Raw genomic sequence first — 22,149 nt, 5'->3', positions numbered from 1 at the left:
CGTCCTGTAATCCTCAACTTATTTTTCGCATATCTTGCTCGGGACTAGCAAAATGCTGGTTGGGGGTTGTGTTGAGGGTCAAATATTGTATATCAGACCCCAGTTATTACCTGAATTTACGAACATGATACTGTTTAACGCCCTATTTTAATTGTGTTTGTGTTGCAAGGTGTATTTACAAGCTTGGACTGAAATAGGGTGTTAAAGGCATGGATTTAACGATCTGAAGATATTAAGGCAGGGGACGGACCCCAAGTGTAAGACCCGTGTCCTAGTCTGTATCGTTCCGTTGGCTTCCACGGTCCTTTCGGTCGAATTCCGGCAACCCTCGACCCGTATCCGACGTTTGCGTGCGATCTTAAACTGGGTCCCGCATACTGGAGTAGGTTCGAACCGAAACTTGTACCATTATGACCGCACCGTCGCCACGGTTCTAACGCCGCGTCTTGTATACTGATCCGATACCCTGGCAGGGGGATGTGGACCCGCGTTTAGTTCTAAGAAAACGCCGCACGTTGCAAATCCTAAGAGAATCCATCACATCAAATGTCAAGTACACTCCCATCACTCACCATCACTTACACCCATCCCCAAGTACAACCACCCTCTCCAAAAGTCAACATTTTCTTACAAGAAAGTACCTACTTACATCACTCACAATCACTTCTCTCCCATCATATCTCTCTCTCATCTCTCTCTCTCTCTCTCTCATTTCTCCCAAGCTCCATGGGAGCAATTCACGTCCATGGCTTCCATGGGAGAGAGTAGTGTGGCCCACCTTTCTACCACCCGATCCCACCATCCTAAGCCCATCTCAACCATTGAAATTGTCAATTTCGGACTCTATCATGCATTGGCGGTAGAAGGAAGGAGAGATCTCCAGGTGGGTGATTTTATTACTTGATTTGTGATTTGAGAGCCACATATGTGGGACCCATCTTGATATATGTGTTGTATAGAGGGGCCCATAGTAGTGGGGTCCCTCCTATTTCCACCAATCTTTCATTCTTTTCTCTATTTCTCTCTCTCCTCTTTTGGTGTTGGAACGTGGGACTCACCAGTCATGTGTGTATTATCCACACCATCCAACCATTGGTGGCGCACCCTGATAGCATATCTGTGGTGGGGCCCACCTTAAATATATGTGTGATCCAACCGTCCAGCGTCTAGGGACGCTGGACGATGCCACAAGGTGAAGAGTAAACTGACAATGTTGGGTACTGACAAGTAAACAAAGTGTCAGTTTGATTTTTTTTTTAAACTTTGGATGGACCACTCCTACAGGCCCCAACTTGATGTATCAATCCAATCCATGCCGTCCATTCTATTCCCCATGTCATTTTAGGCGTTGAGCCGAAAAATGAAGTCAATCCGACTATCTGGCGGGCCATAGCTTAGAAAACAGTAGTTTTCACCGTTAAAATGCACTTTGATCTTTATACACCTCCAAAACATATTGAAAATTAGGCTTGTTTGGTCTGTCTTGAGACATGGAATGCAATGGATGGGTTAGATTCACCTGATGTGGGCCCCATGTACAAAAAACTCCAAAAATTCTTTTTTTTTTCAAAAAAAAATAATATACAAACATTAGGCAGCGCCTGCTGCTACTGCAGTAGGACGCTGCAGCGTCAATACAGGTGGGCGGAAGGCAGGGACCCACGGCCCCTGTTGTGGGCCCCACCATGATGTACATTCGATATCCACACCGTTCATCGGGTGGGCCACTTCCCCAAGTGGACCCACTCCAAAAATCAGTCTAATCTAGGACTCAGGTGGCCCACATCACACGAAACAGTGGGGTCTAAAGGCTGCCATTGGAACCCCCTTTTTGGGTCACCACAGACTTTTTGGGTCAATAGGAAATTTTGTTTTTTTTCCTTCCATCCAGGTCAGCGTGACCTTACCAATAGGTTATACGACATTCAAACATTATGGTGGGCCCCACGTGGAACCCACCAGTGATGTATGTGTTTTACTTACACCGTCCACACCTGGACGGTGAGACTACCCCACGTGTGGGCTGATGTGTGTGCGTTCGTGTGTGTATGTGTGTGTGTGTGTGTGTGTGTATATATATATATATATATATATATATATATATATATATATTATATTGTATATATTATATATATTATATATAGATTTTATATTATATTATATTATATGTACATGATTGTGGACCTTCATGGGACCCACCATAATGCATGTGTTGCATCCAAGCTGTCCATCCATTTTGAAAGCTCATTTCACGGCGTGAGCTAAAGAATGAGTCAGATCCATAGCTCTTGTGGACCCCGCCCTTGATGCATCTGTTGCATCCAAATCGTCCAACCATTTGACAAGCTTGTCTTATCAGGCTTGAGACTAAAAATAAGTCAGATATAAAGTTCAAGTGGACCCCACCATTCAGGGTAGTGGACAATGACGTCCACCGTTTAAAATTTCTAAGGGCCATGGGAGTTTCCTATTAAGCCAATATTTGTTCCACTTCATCTATCATTACGTTAATTTATGAACATGTTGGATGGGAAACATATGTTATGGTGGACAATAGGAACTTAAATGGTGGAAATCATTATCACCACTTTTATTTGGGTGTGGCCCGTTTGATATACATGGGGCCCATTGCTGTGGCCCATTTGATGTACGTATGACCATGTGAGGAGGCCCATCTTGATGCATTGTGGCCCGTCCAGTGGGGCCCACCTTAATGTATAGGAGACCTATGTTATGAGGCCCACTTTGATGTATTTTGTGGCCCATTTTTCGGGCCTACTTTGATGTATTTTGTGGTCCATTCGAGGTGCCCATCTTAATGCATGCACTCCTTATTCACATCGTCCAGCAGCTACTGGACGGTTGGGCCTCCTTACTATATGATATTGTATATGTTGAATAAGCATACCGTCCATATGCAGTGTGGGCCAGCATGATGTATTTATTTATCCTCATCGCCCAATCTCTGGCCGTGGGATGTGGAACCTGTGTGACATATGTATTTCGTTCCATGCAGTCTATCTGTGTGAGGTCCACCTTGATGCATCCGTTGTACACATGGATCCCACATGATATATATGTTTTTATATCCATACTGTCCAACTATTTGAATGGGATGCACCATGATGTATTTTTATCCACGCCATCCAGGGCAGGCACCCCATTATGATATATATCAGGGCCCATGGGTTGAGGCCCATTGAGATGTATTCAAAGCCCATTTGGTAAGACCCATTGTAATGTATTTGGAACCCGTGAGCAGATCCCACCTCACATGTTCCACCCTAACCGTCTAGGTCATTTAGGGCCAGCCTCGATGTATGTGTTACTCACATCGTCCATGGGATGTGTGACCCACTAGATGTATGCATTCTATATCTACACTAACCATCTGGTGGGGCCCATCTGCTGCATGTGCAGGGCCTACCTATTGTACATTTGTGCGGCCCATTGATGCAACCCACTTGATGTGCATGAACCTCATTGGTGTGACTCATTGATGTAAGGCCCGTTATGATATGTTAGAGGCCCATGGTTGAAGCCCATTAGGATATGTTTATGGCCCATTTGGTAAGGCCCACAGAGATGTATTTTTAGCCCATGAGTCGAGGCCCATTGCGACATTTTCGGCCTGTATGTTGTGTCCCATTATGACATGCTTTCAGCCCAGTTATCGAGGCTCGTCTTGATGTGTATAAGGCCCATTAGTGCGGCCCACTTGTTGGATTGATGCCCATTGATGTGGCCCAATGATGCGACCCACCGTGAGGTGCATATTAGGCTAATGGTGCGGCCCAACGTATCGACCCACCGTGATGTGTAGGCCCATCTGTTGCATGTGTAAGGCCCACCTGTGATGACTATTTGAGGCCACTTGTTGGATATTTGGGCCCACCTTATGTTTGACTCTACATGGGCCACTACTTGGGAGCAATGTTGGTTGAATATCCACATTGATGAGTAATGACGGTTAAGCTTATCCCATGGTAAAGGGGACAATCCTAGCCATATGTAATAATTATGTTTTTTGAATCCCATCCCACCTAATCCTTATCAATGCCATGTGCCAAACACCCCCTTAGATCTTTAGATTTTGGTAGAATAGGATTTTGGGAGAGAGGATTTCTTTAATACTTGGGCTGAAACCATAAACACGGTCCATGCAAGTAAAGGGTTGAACAGGCTCAAGTGCACCCCTCTAAAAAAATGCTTCTAAAATCCAGTCCAATAACTAGGTGCGTGACCCAATTGTAGGCCTCGGTATAAAAAGCTAGCTTCATTCGGGATTTAGGTGGGCCATATCCAGGAAATCAGTTGGAGGGGAACAATCACCCTTGATTTTGGTGGGGTAGGGCCCACCTTGATATGTATTTGAAATCCACGCTGACCATTACATGTGTCATCTCAGGTAAGACCTAGGGCTAAAAGATCAATCTAGCCTACGCCTCAGGTGGGCACACTAAAGGAAATAGTTGGGAGAGATATGTCTACATTTACAGGGTCCACTTGGACCATTAGACACTATACTAATATTTAGGACTGGGCCCAAAAATGAAGCACATTCGTAATTCAGGTGGACCGTACCAAGAGAAACACTTTGGAGGATAGGCATTGCCCTATATATTCTTTCCAATTGTGTGTTTTACTTGAATCGCAAATGGAGCTGGTATCGAGTCAAAAGCCTAAAATTGACTCATGCACCTGGGGGTCAAAGTCAATTTGGAAGACACTTCATGGTTGGGCCCATGCCATCCGGCCAAACCATTCACTCGCACGAAGAAGTCATTTACTAGATCGATTCTCCACACACACGTAGTAGTGCTCCCATGTGAATTGTAAAGCACAAGAGCTTAATGGGTGAACTCTCGAACATTCTTGAGATGGCTCACAACGTGATGTGCACATGAAATCTGTTCTGACTGTCAGATGTGTGACCTCATGTTAGGTTCAAGAACCAAAGTTCAGCACGATCCATGTTTTAGGTCGGGCACAGCATGGCAAATGGTTGGGAGGCGTGAACCCATCATTGATTATGTTCAGGGCCAATCTTGATGTCTATGTAACATCCACATCAAGCTCATTTATGATTAAGGAGGGTTCAACAAGTGAAATAATTAGGAGAGGAACATCCAACTTTGATTTTCCATGGGACCCACTATGTTGTGTATGTGACATCTATTCTGACTACCAAATGAGCCACCACCTGTTAATTATCAGGTCCATTTATCATTCAAGTAGGCCACACTCAGGGAAATAATTGAAAAGGCGAGAGTTGTCTTATTTAGCATTTCCGTATGGCGAGGCCCAACTGAATCATGGATCGAGCCAAACTTTGGTCCCTAGGCCTAACATGAACTAGAATATTTATTGGTCAGAGCGGATTTATATGTACATCAGGGGTGTGGGCCACCCCAAGAATGCTAGAGAGAGAGAGAGTTTGTGTTAAATTCCCTTGCGCTATATTCACAATGCACGGTACCGTACTGAATTATTACACTCCCTCCCGTTGAGAAAACCTGATCTATACTCTCCAATCTGTTAGATCTAATGTGAGACTTTTGACATTATGATCATTCTTAAGCTGACATTACACCATATTTACAGCAGGACTAGAAATGATTTATTCTAATATCTAATCGAGTACTGTCGATTTAATCACACTCAATTCGAGTGTGCTTGACTCCATCCATGTATGTACACAAATTTCAATTTTCTAATCGTTATGTAAACTTATTTACTTTTGAGATCAAAAAATTATATGTGGCTATATTCACACATAACATATCTAAAATTTTCATTATATATATATATATATATATATATATATATATATATATATATATATATATATATATATATATATATATATATATATATATATATAGTCGAATGCTGAACTGCGCACTAGTTCTCACAAAACTTGTGCAAACCTTTTGGAGAATTCATCATACGTGATGTGATTCCAAAATCTAAACGGTTTGCAATAAAATTTGACCCTTCATTCAATCTAATATCTTAAATAAGTCTCTGATTAGGCAAACCAGATGGATATGTATGTTGGATATAATACACAACAATGGTGTATCTGACTCTTAAAACTATTGAAAGTCTTGTTCTTTTGTTGCCTAAATTGTAAACCAATGATTGCAGGCAAGCTCATGGCCCGCAGAAAATGCAAAAATAAACTCACTATTGTTTTAACACATGCAAAGATTCGTGCAGTCCCTGACATTGTCTCTTATTGTTTTAGTTTTGGCATCTCTCAGATAGTGGTGGAGTCAGACTCGAAACTTGTGGTAGACTTCATTAATGACACCGCGTGCCCCTCCTAGAAATGGGCCTATTGGATTGAGAGAATTAATAGATTGCGATCGCTTGGCCAAATTATTTTTGTCCACATTTATCGAGAAGGAAACGGGCTAGCAGATGGGATGGCTCGTATGGGCAGTGAGTCTCAAATTTCCTCGCTTTTTCGTCACTCTTCGCTCCTCCCGAGGCATGTTAGAGGTAGCCTTTTCCTTGATAGGTTGGGCCTTGGGGCGGTTCGGCTCGTATCTCACCGTGATTAGCCTTAGCTTTTCATCCTTTTCTACAATAGGCCATATAATAGGCTTCTTTTAGGTCCTTTTTTCCCTGGCGAAGACCGAATGTCAATAGGATAGTTTTTTCCTTCTTGGGCCTGGGTCTCTCTCTCTTGGGGGAGGATCTAGGTGGCTTGGGGTTTTATTTTGAGAGATTCGGTTCATATTTGTTGCCGGTTTGGTCTTTTTTCAAGCGCACTCCAGGGCATTAGGCTGTATGTCCTCTGTTTATATTATCAATGGAAAATCGTCTCCTTTTGTTTTTTTGTTTTTTGTTTTTTTTTAAAAGAAAAAAAAGAAAAAAAAGAGGAAAGATTTCAGGCAACGTCCAAACATGTCACAGGGAGGGTTTCAGTTTTCACGCCAAGGCCAAATGTACGCTAATTCTCCCCTTCAACTCTACCCAACTTCCCTCCATATATACCAAGCATCTTTCTCTACCTCTCTCTATCTCTATAATCTCTCTCATTTCTTTTTTATTCCTATTTCAGGGGTATGTATTTTTTATCTTGCAATTTCAATTCTTATTCATCTTCTATAAAAAAAAATCACTTTAAACCTATATGGAAATATTTCTTTGATCTAAAGAATTGATATTATCATTTCTAACCCTTTTTTTATTTTTTATTTTTGTTGTATTTCTTTAATAAAATTTGAACAGGAAGTTAATCTTTTCTTTAGAATAATGTACTATACGGTTTTCCTTTGTCATGGTATGGACTCTAAGGGCTCAGATTAGCTGATCTTTCTGATGCAGAAATTCTCGTAACTAGCTCTGAACGGCTTTGAGACTATTGAGGTCCATTGCTCGGTGCATGCATCGTAGTGCTCCACTTGGCTGGATAATCCGGATTGTTCTTCTGTGGACCCTACCATGGATCGACATCAGTAACCACATTTCGGAGATATACTATCTATACACTGAATAGACAATGGTTGATGTTCCATGAAGGTTGTTGAGTAAATTGGATGCCTAAGATTGACCCGTTATTCTTCGTAAGACCCCTCACAGGATGGATGGTGTAAGACCCCTCTCAGGATGGATGGTCTAAATCATTTGACCATGCAGCCATATGGGGCCACATCATGAATGGGCCAGGGGCAATGTATTTAAGAGCAATTGGGGCAAGAACGTCCTTATTATAAGCAAACACCCTAGGGTGCGTTGGCGATTGCATAAACTGTTGGACCATCAAATTATACTGTACTTAAATTATCTGGTCAAGATCTTCATGCATCCATTCCCAAAAAAGTGGACCACTGGCCTGTGGGCAGCCCATTAAGAAACTTAGGTGGGCCACACCAGGGAAAGAGAAGATCCCAAGTCCAACCGTTTGGACCACAGGAAAATGTCCAACCCAGCGAATGACTTCCAACCTAATGAGTAGATGAGGCTGATTTTTACACGAAGTGAATCTCACGATCGGCCCAACCTTTTAGAAAGGTTGGATGTGTCACGCACATGATATAATGCAATTTATTCGCCTTTTGGACTTGAGACCTCCCAGGGAAAATATTAATGCAAAACCACACTTGAAACATCTAATTACAAGATTTATTACAACTACAAATATTTCATGATATTTGCTGCCAAATATCATGAAATTTCACTATATTTCGAGCAACCGAACACGGCCTTCTACATACAAACATCACCAGAAAATAACCTAACTCTTTTGGATTTTTTGATGAGATAACACCCAAGTAGAGGATACTCAAATGTTATCTGGAAGAGATGACTGCAATCAAATGGGCGCAACAGCTCCATATCCTAGAGTTGGTTGTCCAAGATGTGGGCCTCTCATTAATCTCAGTCACTCAAAACTTGCAGCTTTCGAACATTTCATTCCAAACCACACCCTCGAGAACAGATCTATATCATTGATCAATACAAAACTAGTCAAGGATATAATTCGAACTCCTACCGTGCTTGTAAATCTGTAATACTGACTTCATTGATGGAACATGAGCCAGTTCTTCTGGTAGATGAGTCTTTGCTGTTGAAGTTTTTCCGCACACAGAATGCAGGTTGCTTAGGTGTAGGCATGGCTGTATCCATACCGAGCATGAAAACAACAGATGCCATGGTTGGTCTATCCCTTGCATTTTCCTGCACACACAACAGCCCCACTTGAATGCATCTTCCAATTTCGTTGGTGGGACAAGAACTGACCATCCACGAATCTACCAGCTCCAAACATCTTCCTTCATTCCACAACTCCCATGCCTGGAACATAATTGTCACAAAAGTCGGAGTTGTTACAAAAGTTAAAGTGTTCAAGACAGAAATTCCTAGAAGACGGCTGGAGAATTTTGATACTCTGGCAGAGTATGACATCTATACACATGGTAGGCATGGAATAGGTCTTGATCCAAATCATCATATTTTGTGGTCCCTGCTATGGATTAACCATAAAGCACCACAATCAGAGCAAATAAACAAAATTCTGACTAAAGGATGTTTATTTCATGAATCTAGACCATCAAACATTTTCATATCATCCGACTATTTGATGATTAGTTTAGGATTTGTCCAGTCATGGCGAATTTTGGTCAATGGCCCAACTACTCGGTGTTCACAATTAGGAGGTAATAGATTAAAGAAAATGTATGAGATAATAGATATCATCTGCCTGCCTGTAGATTCGGTTCAAAAAATCAAAATTGTGAAACAGAAAAGGAATCAATGTGTCAATTCCAGCTCTTTTTCTCCTTTCATAGCAGTTTGTCTCTCTCTCTCTCTCTCTCTCTCTCACACACACACACACACACACACACACACACACACGTTGGGGCTTTTCTTCCACTTTTCAAGAAACATGTGTTTTGGCTGGAGTTGCTTCTCTAGAATTCACCAAACTTATTGAACTAACCTCTCATTATACTCTGTTGAACTATCAACTAATTCATCTTTGATATACATAGATCAAGAAGGAAAACTTGTACTTACGTATCTTATCAAATTCTGCGAAGGATCGCCACTAAAATTGCTGGTGTTCCTCTTGCCATTAATGATCTCTAGCAGTAATACCCCAAAGCTAAAGACATCTGATTTCACGGAGAAAAGCCCATCCATAGCATATTCTGGAGACATATAGCCACTGCATTCCATTTTCCAGTGTAAGGATTCATTCTGATGAGAGAATTTTCGAGTTACACAATGCCTAATCAGAATATATTTAGTCTGCTTGGGTTCTCAGTATGGTGACCCAAAGATATGATGGGCCCCACCGTGGACAACTCATGCACCCAAGAACTCCCAGATGGGAAAATTCTAGCTTTCAACAGGTGATCCACATCCAACAGAAAGAGACCAAAGATTTGAAGACTAGAATCATCCAATATGGGCAATTTTGTTCCATGGGCCATCCACGCTGCACACATCATACCTACAATTTTGTACTGCTAAACCATGGGCCCCATTTTCACAAAAATGAAAATTGAGTGGACCTGAGATATCCTGCATCACTCATTGCTGAATACCTATACTCTCGAGTATTCATCACATGTTTTGAAGTACTTACTATGTCCCAACGACCCTGTTAGTGTTTGCTTGGGTCTGATTTCCACCAAATATCCTTGCCATACCAAAATCTGAGATTCTAGGATTCATCTCATTGTCTAGAAGAACATTGCTGGCCTTCAGATCCCTATGAATAATTCGAAGTCTAGAATCTTGATGAAGATACAAAACCCCACGAGCGATCCCCATGATAATATTAAACCGCTGTCTCCAATCCAGTAACACTCTCCTTGTTTCATCTGCACCAGATTTCAATCTAGTTATAGGAAATTAACGTATTGTGTGTGTGTGTATACATGCGCGTGTTTCGGTTCCACAAGAATTGAGAAATTACAATCAGGCAAGAGAGTCCTGGAATGACTGTGATGCTTTTTTACATAACATTTTTTCCCCACATAATTTATATGTCAAGAGTTGGTTCATAAACCATGTTTGCACATGATTGATACATATTCCAATGATTAAAAAAAAGCAACAAGAAAGGAAAAATAAAAAATAAAAAATCAAAGATTTTCATAAAATGGGCCATCTCTTGTAGAGGACAGCGTAAAATAGGGTTGATCTAATGTTCCAAACTTTAAGAATGGTTTTTTAATGTAATGTTCAGGAAATTCAGTTTGCATGTTCTGTGGGCGGTGACCTGTGGGTGGTGACCTATTTAAGAGATGGTCGAATGATTTGACGGTAGTCTGGATCAATACAAGTGCACCAATTGGACATTGAGATGGTATTTTTTATTATAGCTGAAGCTCAAGATCATGCCACGATTTATTCATAAGCATAAAGAATCAAACAAAGAGGGCCAGTATTGATTTGCAGATTTTGAAATTCGGCAATCAGTTTTGTTGATCTAGTTAAGGATTCATGCAAATCATGTGGGTCCCATGTCATCCTTGAATGGGAACCGCCTAATATAGAAGTAAAGATGAGTAATAAGGTATTAAGAGAGTCGAACCAAAAATAAACCAGTCCAAGCTTTTGTTTCTCATGTACTCGTAGATCAGCATCTTTTCCTCTCCTTGAGTGCAGCAGCCCACAATCCTAACAAGATTCCTGTGTTGAAGTTTCGCAATCAACAAAATTTCGTTTCTGAATTCTTCACTCCCTTGCCCAGAATTCTTAGAAAGCCTTTTCACTGCTATTTCCTCACCGTTCATCAGCTTACCCTGAAAGTTACCATCCAGCAAATTTAGGTTTTGATTACAATCAAGAAGCACATTAATCCACCCATTCTTTAAGAATGATCACCTGTGTAGAGTTTCAGATAAACACCCACAGCAAAGCAAAACTATAGAAGAAAAGAGTCAAAGCAAAACCTAAAGCCAAAGAGACAAAAGGAGAGACGAGAGATGCAATGATTTATACAATTCGGCAATATGCCTACATCTGTGGGGGAAACAACTTGGTGTTTTTGTGTTTTCTTCTTCACAAGAGAAGTCACCCCCCATGTGTTTTTACTTGCATAAACTAAGGAAACTAGACAATTCAAAGGAAATCTCTTTTATGTTCATGCGTTTCCTATACATTTGCTGCCTCAACATGTGGGACAACAGAACTATCAAAATAAAAGGCAAACAATGAAAAGCAATTGGGGGAAAATCTTGCTATTCTGCTCATTGTATGGGCCACACCATCAAAATCAATTGAGCTGATGGTCTTATACAATGAAAGGTGATCTTTTTTCCTTTTTTTTTTTTTTTTTTTTTTTTTTAAAAAATAAATTTTAATTATTATTATAGGAGATTTATATTCCAAGAAAATGGGACAAGAATGGCTTACCGGGCTACATTCGGGGTGGACCAATAGCAAAAAGGGAATGGGCCCCCCTATCGTATCGACTAAAAGCTGAAAGAAGGATTCGAACCGGGAATGGATTAGGCAACCTGCAGGTTACCTAGGCCCACTTTATCGAGGAACAGGAGACCTCTGATGGGGGCCGGAAGTGAATCCCGGGAGTGGAATATGGCGTTAACCTAGGTTTCGTTCCCAAGCCTAGCTAAGCTGTCAGTGACTGAGTTCGCCTCTCTTGGCGTGTGGGCAATGCATACATCTAAGTTGCAGGAGATGAGCTTGATTCTCGCCTTCCAGTACCAGATGGACCAGCAAGAGTTTGAGGGATTGGACAGAGCCCTCACCACCGCGTTTGAGTTGCTTGCCACTTGCACTCTAGAAAATCTCAGTTGGGACGCCAGAATGAGCCCGTCTAGGATGGCTTTAATCTCAGCCCTAGTATTTGAGCCAAGGTTATAGCCACGCGAAAATCCAGACAGGAAATTGCCTTTGCCGTCTCTCCCTATACCGTCACCCCGTGAGAGACCCGGGTTCCCTCTGGCTGAACCATCCACGTTCAGTTTAATCCAGCCTGTAGGAGGTCTGATCCACTTCACAATCGAAATGTAAGGTGATCTTACTAGCTTTTTAGAAAGGTGATCCTCATTGTGTGGCCCACTTTCTGCATAGCTCAGATCTTCTACGAAAGGAACACATTGGCAGGAAGATTGCACGTGATCTCTTTTATAATTTGTAAAATGAGGCATTACCTTATATACAGGGCCAAACCCGCCCTCACCAAGCTTATTTTCACTGGAGAAATTATTCGTAGCGGCCGCTACAACATGTAGATCGAATAATGGCAATTCTGGTCCCTTTGTAGTTGCTTCAAGCTCAATTTCATTGTAAAGGATTCCATGGTTTCTTTCATTTTCCCTGCTACCTAAATTTCACATAGTAAAATTTTGTAAAATATCAAATTCAAAGCGATTATAATTTTATAACACTCAATCAAATGTGGTAATTTCTACCTTCCCTTTTTTTCTGTCTCCGCCACAAGCAACAACCACAAAAAGCAAAGAGAATCGCCCCCAAAATGAGTGTTATTATTAGAATCATCATCTTCTTCTTGTTGAGTAAACGTTTGGAATCTGTTGAAAGGAAATCATGTACATTAGTTAAGAAAATGATTAGGTGTTGGGATGGCTAGTAGATGGAGGATGGGTAGCAGTGACCCAATGGATGGCCTGGATTGCATAAAGCCTGGCCAGAGGAGCTTTGATTGGACAAAAACAGTATAAACGCACACTATAGCTTTCAACAGTCATCTAAATAAAATTTACCAAAAAAAAAAAAAAAAAAAAACACCCTCCTATCAGTCATAACTATGTGATAGGTTATTCATTTTGTGCATATAAATTACCATTGGAAAGCCATTGATAGGATCTGTACCTTGGTCAACCACTCAAGGTTCATTTACATTCAAACAATTCAAAATTCAATTGTTTTAGGTATCAAATTAGGGTTTTAAATTGAAAGTAGTTATTTTTATTAAGTTTTGTCTTTGATGTTCTTAGGGTTTTAACAACTTTATTCTAGTCTAAAATATTTGTTTTAGCCATACAATGTTGTATGTGAGTTTTAGTAGGGTCAAACATCCTTTTACTATATATTATATATATATATATATATATATATATATATATATATATATATATATATATATATATATATATAATGGATGGCCTGGATTGCATAAAGCGTGGCCAGAGGAGCTTTGATTGGACAAAAACAGTATAAACGCACACTATAGTTTCCAACAGTCATCTAAATAAAATTTACAAAAAAAAAAAAAAAACCCTTCTATCAGTCATAACTATGCGATAGGTTATTCATTTTGTGCATATAAATTACCATTGGAAAGCCATTGATAGGATCTGTACCTTGGTCAACCACTCAAGGTTCATTTACATTCAAACAATTCAAAATTCAATTGTTTTAGGTATCAAATTAGGGTTTTAAATTGAAAGTAGTTATTTTTATTAAGTTTTGTCTTTGATGTTCTTAGGGTTTTAACAACTTTATTCTAGTCTAAAATATTTGTTTTAGCCATACAATGTTGTATGTGAGTTTTAGTAGGGTCAAACATCCTTTTAATATATATATATATATATATATATATATATATATATATATATATATATATATATATATATATATATATATATATATATATATATATATATATATATAATGGATGGCCTGGATTGCATAAAGCGTGGCCAGAGGAGCTTTGATTGGACAAAAACAGTATAAACGCACACTATAGTTTCCAACAGTCATCTAAATAAAATTTACAAAAAAAAAAAAAAAACCCTTCTATCAGTCATAACTATGCGATAGGTTATTCATTTTGTGCATATAAATTACCATTGGAAAGCCATTGATAGGATCTGTACCTTGGTCAACCACTCAAGGTTCATTTGCATTCAAACAACTCAAAATTCAATTGTTTTAGGTATCAAATTAGGGTTTTAAATTGAAAGTAGTTATTTTTATTAAGTTTTGTCTCTGATGTTCTTAGGGTTTTAACAACTTTATTATAGTCTAAAATATTTGTTTTAGCCATCCAATGTTGTATGTGAGTTTTAGTAGGGTCAAACATCCTTTTAATATATATATATATATATATATATATATATATATATATATATATATATATATATATATATATATATATATATATATATATATATATATTAATTTTACTATTTTTTGAGAGTTTATTTCAAGTCAAAATAAGGTCCACGGTTTCTCTTGCTTATATAAGGCTATCACATAACTTGTAAAGAGTACTTTCATCAATAATAACAAATTTACTTATAGTATTTTAAAGAATTTTCTCTCATAGATTCAAGGGCTATTGTCGAAAAGGAAACAATGACTCTATGCTTTATCCATGCACCTTTTTTTCCAGGCACCTACTATGTTATTTGGTACCAGAGCCACTATGCCACTCATTATGAAGAACATGGTGTATAAAGTGGTAGTAGACAAGTTATAGTTTAAGATGGAAAAGTACCACTCTATATACATAATTTGATTGATTAAAAAGGTTAGACAAACCAAACTATTGAACAATTCTTAGTTCCATTTCAGTGGGTAAACATTATAGAGAAGTTGAGTGTGACACATGCCAAGGTATTCGCTTTCTCGATCGTGTCAGTTTGCCATGTTTCAGAGAGAAGTGAAGCGTTGGCCTTTTCTGTCTTGGGTTTCTTTGTCTTTTATATACGATAGGTAGTTTGATTTGGCTTTCTGTGTTTTAGGCTGCATGAATGTGTCCTTTAGGAGTGTTTATACTCTCCTCCTCTGAATAAAATTCCTCTTAAAAAAGATAGTTGTGTGTGACATAGTCGTTATAGAAGTATGCCATGTGATACTTAAATGACCATGAACGTAAGATGGTTTTTTTTTTGTTTTTTTTTTATTATTATTTTTTATTTTTTATAAACAAGAAGATGCTTTTCATTTCATCTAAAATAGAGCATTACATCATGTACAGTAATTCGGGCTTCCATAGAGAGAAAAGGACCGAACGGAAGCCTATCGTAAGAGGGTAAAAACAGGAAAGAAAAACTGAAGGAAAAATAGTGGGCTCGCGCTGAACTCCTACAGAAAAAATAGAAGAACTTTCCCTAGCGTAGATTCCTTACACTTAACTTGAAGCTTTGACTTTCCTAAGCGAGCATAATCCTACTTTATCCAATAGGAAAACACCCTTAACGCGAAGAGGAAGGGCCGAGACTTTGGCAAAAACTCTATCAGACTGACTTTTGCTGCCTTCTTTAGCTAATCCATCTACCACCGCGTTTGCTTTCCTTGGAATCAGGGAGAGACGAAAGGAACCTCTCGAGCTAATCCTCTTAATCCTGGATATCCAGTACTTCCATGTCTAGGCACAGGTGGACTTCTCCAACAGGCTGTCCACCACCCACTTAGAGTCCGATTTGATGTGAACATTCCCCATCCCATGAGCTAAACAGAATTGCATACCATCATAGACTGCTCGAATTTCAGCCCCATTGTTAGATGAAGATTCGTACCCACAAACAAATGTAAAGATCATATTTCCGTTGTGGTCCCTGCATATGCCACCCCCACCAGCTAGCCCTGGATTAGAGAGCACTGAACCATCAATTTTTAACTTGCTCTAACCCTCTTCTGGCCTGATCCATTTCACTATGTAGAAGTCTTGGGGATGGGGAACCAGACGGCGCTGACGAAGGGGAGTCGAAAGAGAGGAGGTCTCCAATTGGAAGAGAGGGGGATGAACATGAGGGAAACACACATTCAGCCACCATTTGATTTTGGTGAACACTCCTTGGACTGAAAAACTTTGGCCTTCGAATCTCGCTCCATTCTTGGTCTTCAAAATCTCCCATAGTAGGAAAGCGGGAGCTAAGCGGAGAGCAGTAGGGGTATACCTGAGAGGGAGATCACGCTGCCACCACCATATTATCTTGCCCCGTACTGAGAGGTGGAGTGTCAAGGACACACTGAAATAAGCAGCCAGATTCTTCCATAACTGGTCAGCCAGATTCCCCGATAAGAAGAGATGGGCTGACGTTTCCTTGCTAGGAGGAGGTACTCGATTATTCTCGCAGCACTCACACTTAGAGGCAATGTAGATCCCCTTCTTCTGGATGGCTATGTTGATAGGCACAGCTTCCTGTAGCAGCCTCCACAAGAATGTAGAAATTTTAGGGGGAATGTTTGGGTGCCACATCTTCTTCGCCCAGGGGATGTTTTGGACTGCCTCTATCCTCACTTCCAAAGCTGATTTGACAGAGAATCTACCTGTAGGTTCGCTCGGCCAAAAAGGGGAGTCTTCGCCATCCGAGGTGTAGATACCTCTTAGGATAATCTGGTCCTTTAGCCAACTTGGAAGGGTGATAGGGGCCTTCGCCTTAGGACCATCCTCCCCTATGAGATCTGAAACTTTCAACTCCATCATATCTTATGGGGTGTGTAGGGAAACATGAGCGGACAGAGGTCCCAGCCCAGTCCAATTGTTTTGCCACATATTGCAGTCCCCATAGCCCACTTCCCATTGGACGTTGCTGTCCAGGATGGGGAAAAGCCCTACCAAAACCCTCCAAATCGGCGAGGCGTTTGCAGGAAGGGGATTGGATGTAACTGTTGCACCATTTCGCTCCTACTTGGAGCGCATGAACTTTGCCCAGAGGCTGCCTTCCTTCTCCAATCTGATTCCCCAGGCCATTTTCATGTGACGTGCCTTCATTAGGTCCTTTAGTTTTTTGATACCCAGCCCTCCCTCCTTCTTAGGCAAGGCGATGTCATTCCATTTCTTCCAATGGAGTTTCCTCACCCCGTCGAGCCAATCCTAGAAGAAGTCGGCAAAGGTGCTTTACAGTTTTCTCAGGACCTTTTTGGGGACGATCGTGGCTGCCAATGTGTGGACTGGAATACCGCTAAGAACATAGGTAATTAAAGCCAATCTACCAGCCTGAGAGAGGATTCTGACGTTCTATTCGTGGATTTTGGCAGCGACCTTATTCACCAACGGAGAAAACAGACTACATTTGATCCTCCCGTTCACTAGCAGGACCCCCAGATAAGAAAAGATTTCGGTCGATTTACTAATCCCAAGGGAGTGTTCGATATTTCGGACTCTAGCCGCAGGTAGCTTAAGTGAGCTAAAAAACGAGCTCTTTCTGAGATTAACTCTTTGGCCTGAGACATCCTGGTACTTGCAGATGAAAGAAGTCATCGCTTGAATGGACTTCCTGGACCCATTGAGGAACAAAACTATATCGTCCGCATATAGCAGATGAGAGGTTTGCATACATCCTTATTTCAGCTTAACTGCTTGACAGAGTCCATTGGAAACCAACCTAGACAGCCCCCTGCTGAACGTTTCGGCTGCTAGGATGAAGAGAGTAGGAGAGAGGTGTCTCCCTGTCTCAAACCCCTGCTGGACTTGAAGAAACCACAACTTTCCCCATTTATAAGAGCTGAGAACCAGTTGTTGTTCCAGCAACCTTCCACCAAATCTACTTAGGAAGATCTGGACCCAAACTTGAGAAGTACCTGTTTTAGAAAAGGCCAATTTACTCTATCATAAGCCTTCTCCATATCCAACTTCACCACCAGATTCCCCCCACAAACCTTTCGGCAGATGTCTCTAAACAATTCCTGCCCCAACACTATATTTTTCGCAATGGACCGGCCCCTCACAAAAGCCCCCTGCTCTGCAAAAATCAGTTTGAGGAGTAAAGAGGCCAGCCAGTTCGCTATGACGTTGGCAGAGATCCTGTAAACCACATTGCAGAGGCTAATCGATCATTCTACCCATAGAGGTAGGGAACAATATTTTTTATGTTCTTCAAAAAAGGGAAGTAGATTACCCTTACCCCTTTTAGTGAGGAAAACTGACTTGTAGCTTCCAAGTAGAGGCTGATGGTTTCCTATTGAAGAATTGCATCAATATTGTGATCAATATAGAAAAGTTAAAGCCATTAAAGAGAAAATTCAAGGAGATTATTCCTAAGGATCTCATGATGGATTGCCTCCTAACAAGTGTAAACATTTCAAGTGTTTCAAAGTGATCTTGTAATTGTTCACTTAAGAAAAGGATGTGTTTGCCGGCAAAAGCATACAAGTGGAAGGACAAGAAGATCATACTGTATCATTTACTCATGAAGACCACCATACCTATGTTTTTTTTGTCAACGAAATGAGGGCCATGCCCCTATTTCTTTGTAATTATTAACATAGTATGTACAAACCAAAGATTCAGGTGGGCTCCATAAAAGGAATCGGGCCTCACCTATCATATCTCCTAATAAGCAAACACAAAATGGAAAGAGACCACCATACCTATGTTATTGATCTTCTTGAGGGTGTGGTAATATGGTCAATATTCCTTGTTCCAAACAATTCTTTGAGTATAATACACTGGCAGGTCATATGCAACCATTGATGTACTCAAGGACGAGTTCTCTTCAAGTGGAGGAGATTGATGTATGATGGTTAGAGAATGATTCAATGCATGGCCAAGAATGTACAAATTTTGGCCAGAGGGGTTGGATTAGGCAAAAATAGGAAAAAATGTCTTTAAAAAAAAACCTTTACTTCATTCCTGGTAGGAAATATACAAGACAGAGACATTTTGGGCTACCCACAGAGAGAAAAAAGGACATCCGGGGCCGCCTATCATAAAGCCTTTACAGAAGATGTTTCTCTAATAAATCCCAACCCCACCTTATCTAAAAGAAACAATCCCTAGATAGGGCTAAGGAGCTCCGAGGCCTCCTTATAAAATATGCTCCTTTGAAGTTCGCTGCCTTCTTGGGCCAGCTCATCTGTCGAGACATTTCCTTTTCGTTGTATATGGACAAAATGAATCAGGCCCTTCTTCATCAGGCTAGCTATGTGGGCGGCACAGTATCATCACTTCGAAACCGTCCGTGACATGTAATTTAGAGTTTCCACCACAAACTTCGAGTCGAATTCAACCACCACCTTCGATAGCCCATGGTTGAAAAGAGGGTGAGACAATTGTAATCCGCATGGATCTCCATGTTGTTGTTTGTGCCCACCCCATAGCCATTTAAAAACGCGAACATGAGGTTACCATTTGCCCCTTTACATATAACTCCTTCTCTAGATAACCCCGAGTTTCTTCTGGTAGACCCATCCACATTTAGTTTAACCTCACATTCTTTTGGCCTGCTCCACTTCGCAACCACATACACCATACTGGGGTTTAGCTATCCTCAACCCCTGTAAGGTTAGTCGATCAACCCACAACAAGGATTTGGTGGGCGCATCCCCTTTGCTTACCTACACCAACCACCATTTAACACGACTTAGCATGGCCGCTATAGTGACTTGCTTCCCTTTGAATTTAGTTGCATTTCTGATTTTCCAGATCTCCCACAGAATAAAGCATGGGGTCAGTCCATGTAGCTATGTTATGCTTGCTTCCAGGGAGAATGACATCCACCATTGACCCATCCTTTCTTAAACCGAGTTGCGGGCTGAGCGGGTAATGTCAAGTAAATCACTGAAGTGATGTCGGACTTCTGTTGCCATATTACCACTGATGAATAGAGGGGCCAGTGATTTAGGGCTTGGACACTGGTCTAGATAAGATGAACATCATATACATATCGAAGCAAAGTAAATCCCCTTAACCTGAATCCTTTCCTCCACCGGAACGGCCCCATGCAGTAGCCTCCAGACAAAAGTGGAAATCTTGTGTGGCTTTTTAGAATGCCACACCCACCTGGCCCAACCTCTGCGCTGCCCACTTTCTCTATAGAACTCCCAGGCCGATTTCGCTGAGAATCTGCTCGTTGAGTTAAACAAACATATGCAAGAGTCTGAACCTTCGAAAATGTAGAACCCCCTGGAAGATGTGGTGAAGCACCTCATATGGGAGGTAGTTGGGAACATATCACAGGGGAAAGGGGGTCCTACTGGCTAAGAAAATCCCTTACTCTCAACGTCAGCAGGTCGACTGGGATTGGCTTAACGACGAGAGATTTCAGTGGGCCTAACCTAGACCAGTCCACGCTCCAAAGATTGTAGTTTTTTAGCTCAATCAGCCACTGCACATTTTCTTCCAGCAGTGGAAATAAGGACTAGATGCTCTTCCAGAGGGGGGAGGATGTAGTCGATGATCTGGCTGTCCCACTGATTGAGCATTTTCCCCGTACATGGCCCTCATGAACGTTGCCTGGAGGCTATTGCTATTGTCAAACTTCGCGGCCCATGCCATCATGAGCTGAAGGGCTTTCATTACCTCCTATAGCTTCTTGATGCCTAATCCTCCATCACTTTTAGGCGAGGCTATCTTCTTCCAGTTAATCCAATGTAGCTTCCTTTTGTTGTTCGCCCAACTCCAAAAGATATTTGCAAAGGACTTCTCCATATCAGTCAGAGTTTGAGCAGGAAGGGGAGAGGCAGCAATAGCATGGAGAAGGATGCCGCCAAGCACATGATTAATTAGGGTAGCTTGATCCACCTGAGATAGGCATCTGGAATTCCATCCATTAATCGTTGCCACCATTTTATCTATCAGAGGCTAGAAGTTTCTCTTCTAAACCTTCCTCTAACTATAAGCACTCCCAAATAGATGGTCCCCGCCATTGCCTTAGTTATACCCAAGGTATTCTCAATGGCCTTCATCCTTCTGGGAGGCAGTTTGGAGGAGCAAAAGAGAGCGCTTTTCTTAAGATTAACTTTTTTGGCTTGACGAAGCTTGATAGGTCAAGAGGAATCTATTAGCAACTCTTAGTGATTGTTGAGGGTCGAATATTGCATATCAGATCCCAGTTGTTGCGAAGATTTACAAACATAGTACTGTTTAACGGCCTGATTTAATCATGTTTGTGATGCAGGGCGTATTCACGAGCCTGGATTGGGAAAGGGTACTAAAAGCATGGATTTAACGGTCTGAAGTCACCAAGGCAAGCGACGGACCCTAAGAGACCAAGATCGACAGATTTACACGCCAAGGATCTAAGAAAATCAAGAAATTGAAGCTCAAGTAGCCTGAAAAGTGTCCAGAATGCAAGATCATAGGGTTCCCACCATCTGATTAGTTCGAAACTCCATACGTGGCCTGAGGACCATAAATGAACCATACACGTAAAATTTCATCCATTGGATCGCTGTGGAAGTGGCCCAACGGACAGATCAGCCCACAAATTACTAATCTGGGGCTCACCTGATCTCTGGATACACCTCATCTTCAGTCTCAACGCCTTAAATCATGTGAAGAACCAGATGGACGAAGTAGATTTCTCACAAACATCTCTGTGGGACCCATACAGGTAGTGCATGTACACGTTATGCAGGTGCACCGGGTGCACACCAAAAGTCCAAAAGTCGGTCAGCAAGCACTGACCGACTCTTCTTCTCAAATCGGGATTCCTCTCACAGCGGCGAACGTGGGTCCGCCGGTTCCTCTCAGTGGGGCCCACTCGTCTTCCAAAGCATCAATCGGGACCGTCCATTGTGTGCATAGGTGGGGTATTTACCTCACCAAGGTGGCCTCTTGAGACTATGTAAGACGTTGCAGAATCCTAACCGTTAAAGGCATGATGAACGGCAGAGTAAAAGATACTGTGGGCCACATAGAATTTGGTCTAAAAATAGTGATTCCCACCTGGTTTTTCGAGTAGAATGTAGTGTACGATGTGGATTTATCAAAATAAAAGCGATGTGGGCCCCACCATCAGT

At 41.2% G+C, this 22,149-nt stretch overlaps 1 protein-coding gene across 1 annotated transcript in view; it reads right to left on the bottom strand.

The window, feature by feature from the left end:
- Positions 1–8,323: 8,323 nt before the first annotated feature.
- The window catches only part of LOC131227793 (receptor-like serine/threonine-protein kinase SD1-8), a 49,266-nt gene continuing 35,440 nt past the window's right edge, over positions 8,324–22,149 (bottom strand). Inside the window, exons 2-7 of the mRNA XM_058223620.1 lie at positions 12,906–13,025; positions 12,645–12,817; positions 11,060–11,270; positions 10,106–10,343; positions 9,532–9,682; positions 8,324–8,808 (exon numbers count right to left, since the gene is read on the bottom strand). Of these exons, the coding sequence (XP_058079603.1) occupies positions 8,503–8,808; positions 9,532–9,682; positions 10,106–10,343; positions 11,060–11,270; positions 12,645–12,817; positions 12,906–13,025 (1,199 nt within the window). The 3' untranslated portion in view covers positions 8,324–8,502. The remainder of the gene's footprint in view (positions 8,809–9,531; positions 9,683–10,105; positions 10,344–11,059; positions 11,271–12,644; positions 12,818–12,905; positions 13,026–22,149) is intronic.

Source organism: Magnolia sinica, chromosome 15 (genome assembly GCF_029962835.1).
Source record: "Magnolia sinica isolate HGM2019 chromosome 15, MsV1, whole genome shotgun sequence".
NCBI lineage: Eukaryota > Viridiplantae > Streptophyta > Magnoliopsida > Magnoliales > Magnoliaceae > Magnolia > Magnolia sinica.
Note: the sequence above shows the minus strand (reverse complement) of the source record. Positions and strands in the feature narration are given on the sequence as shown.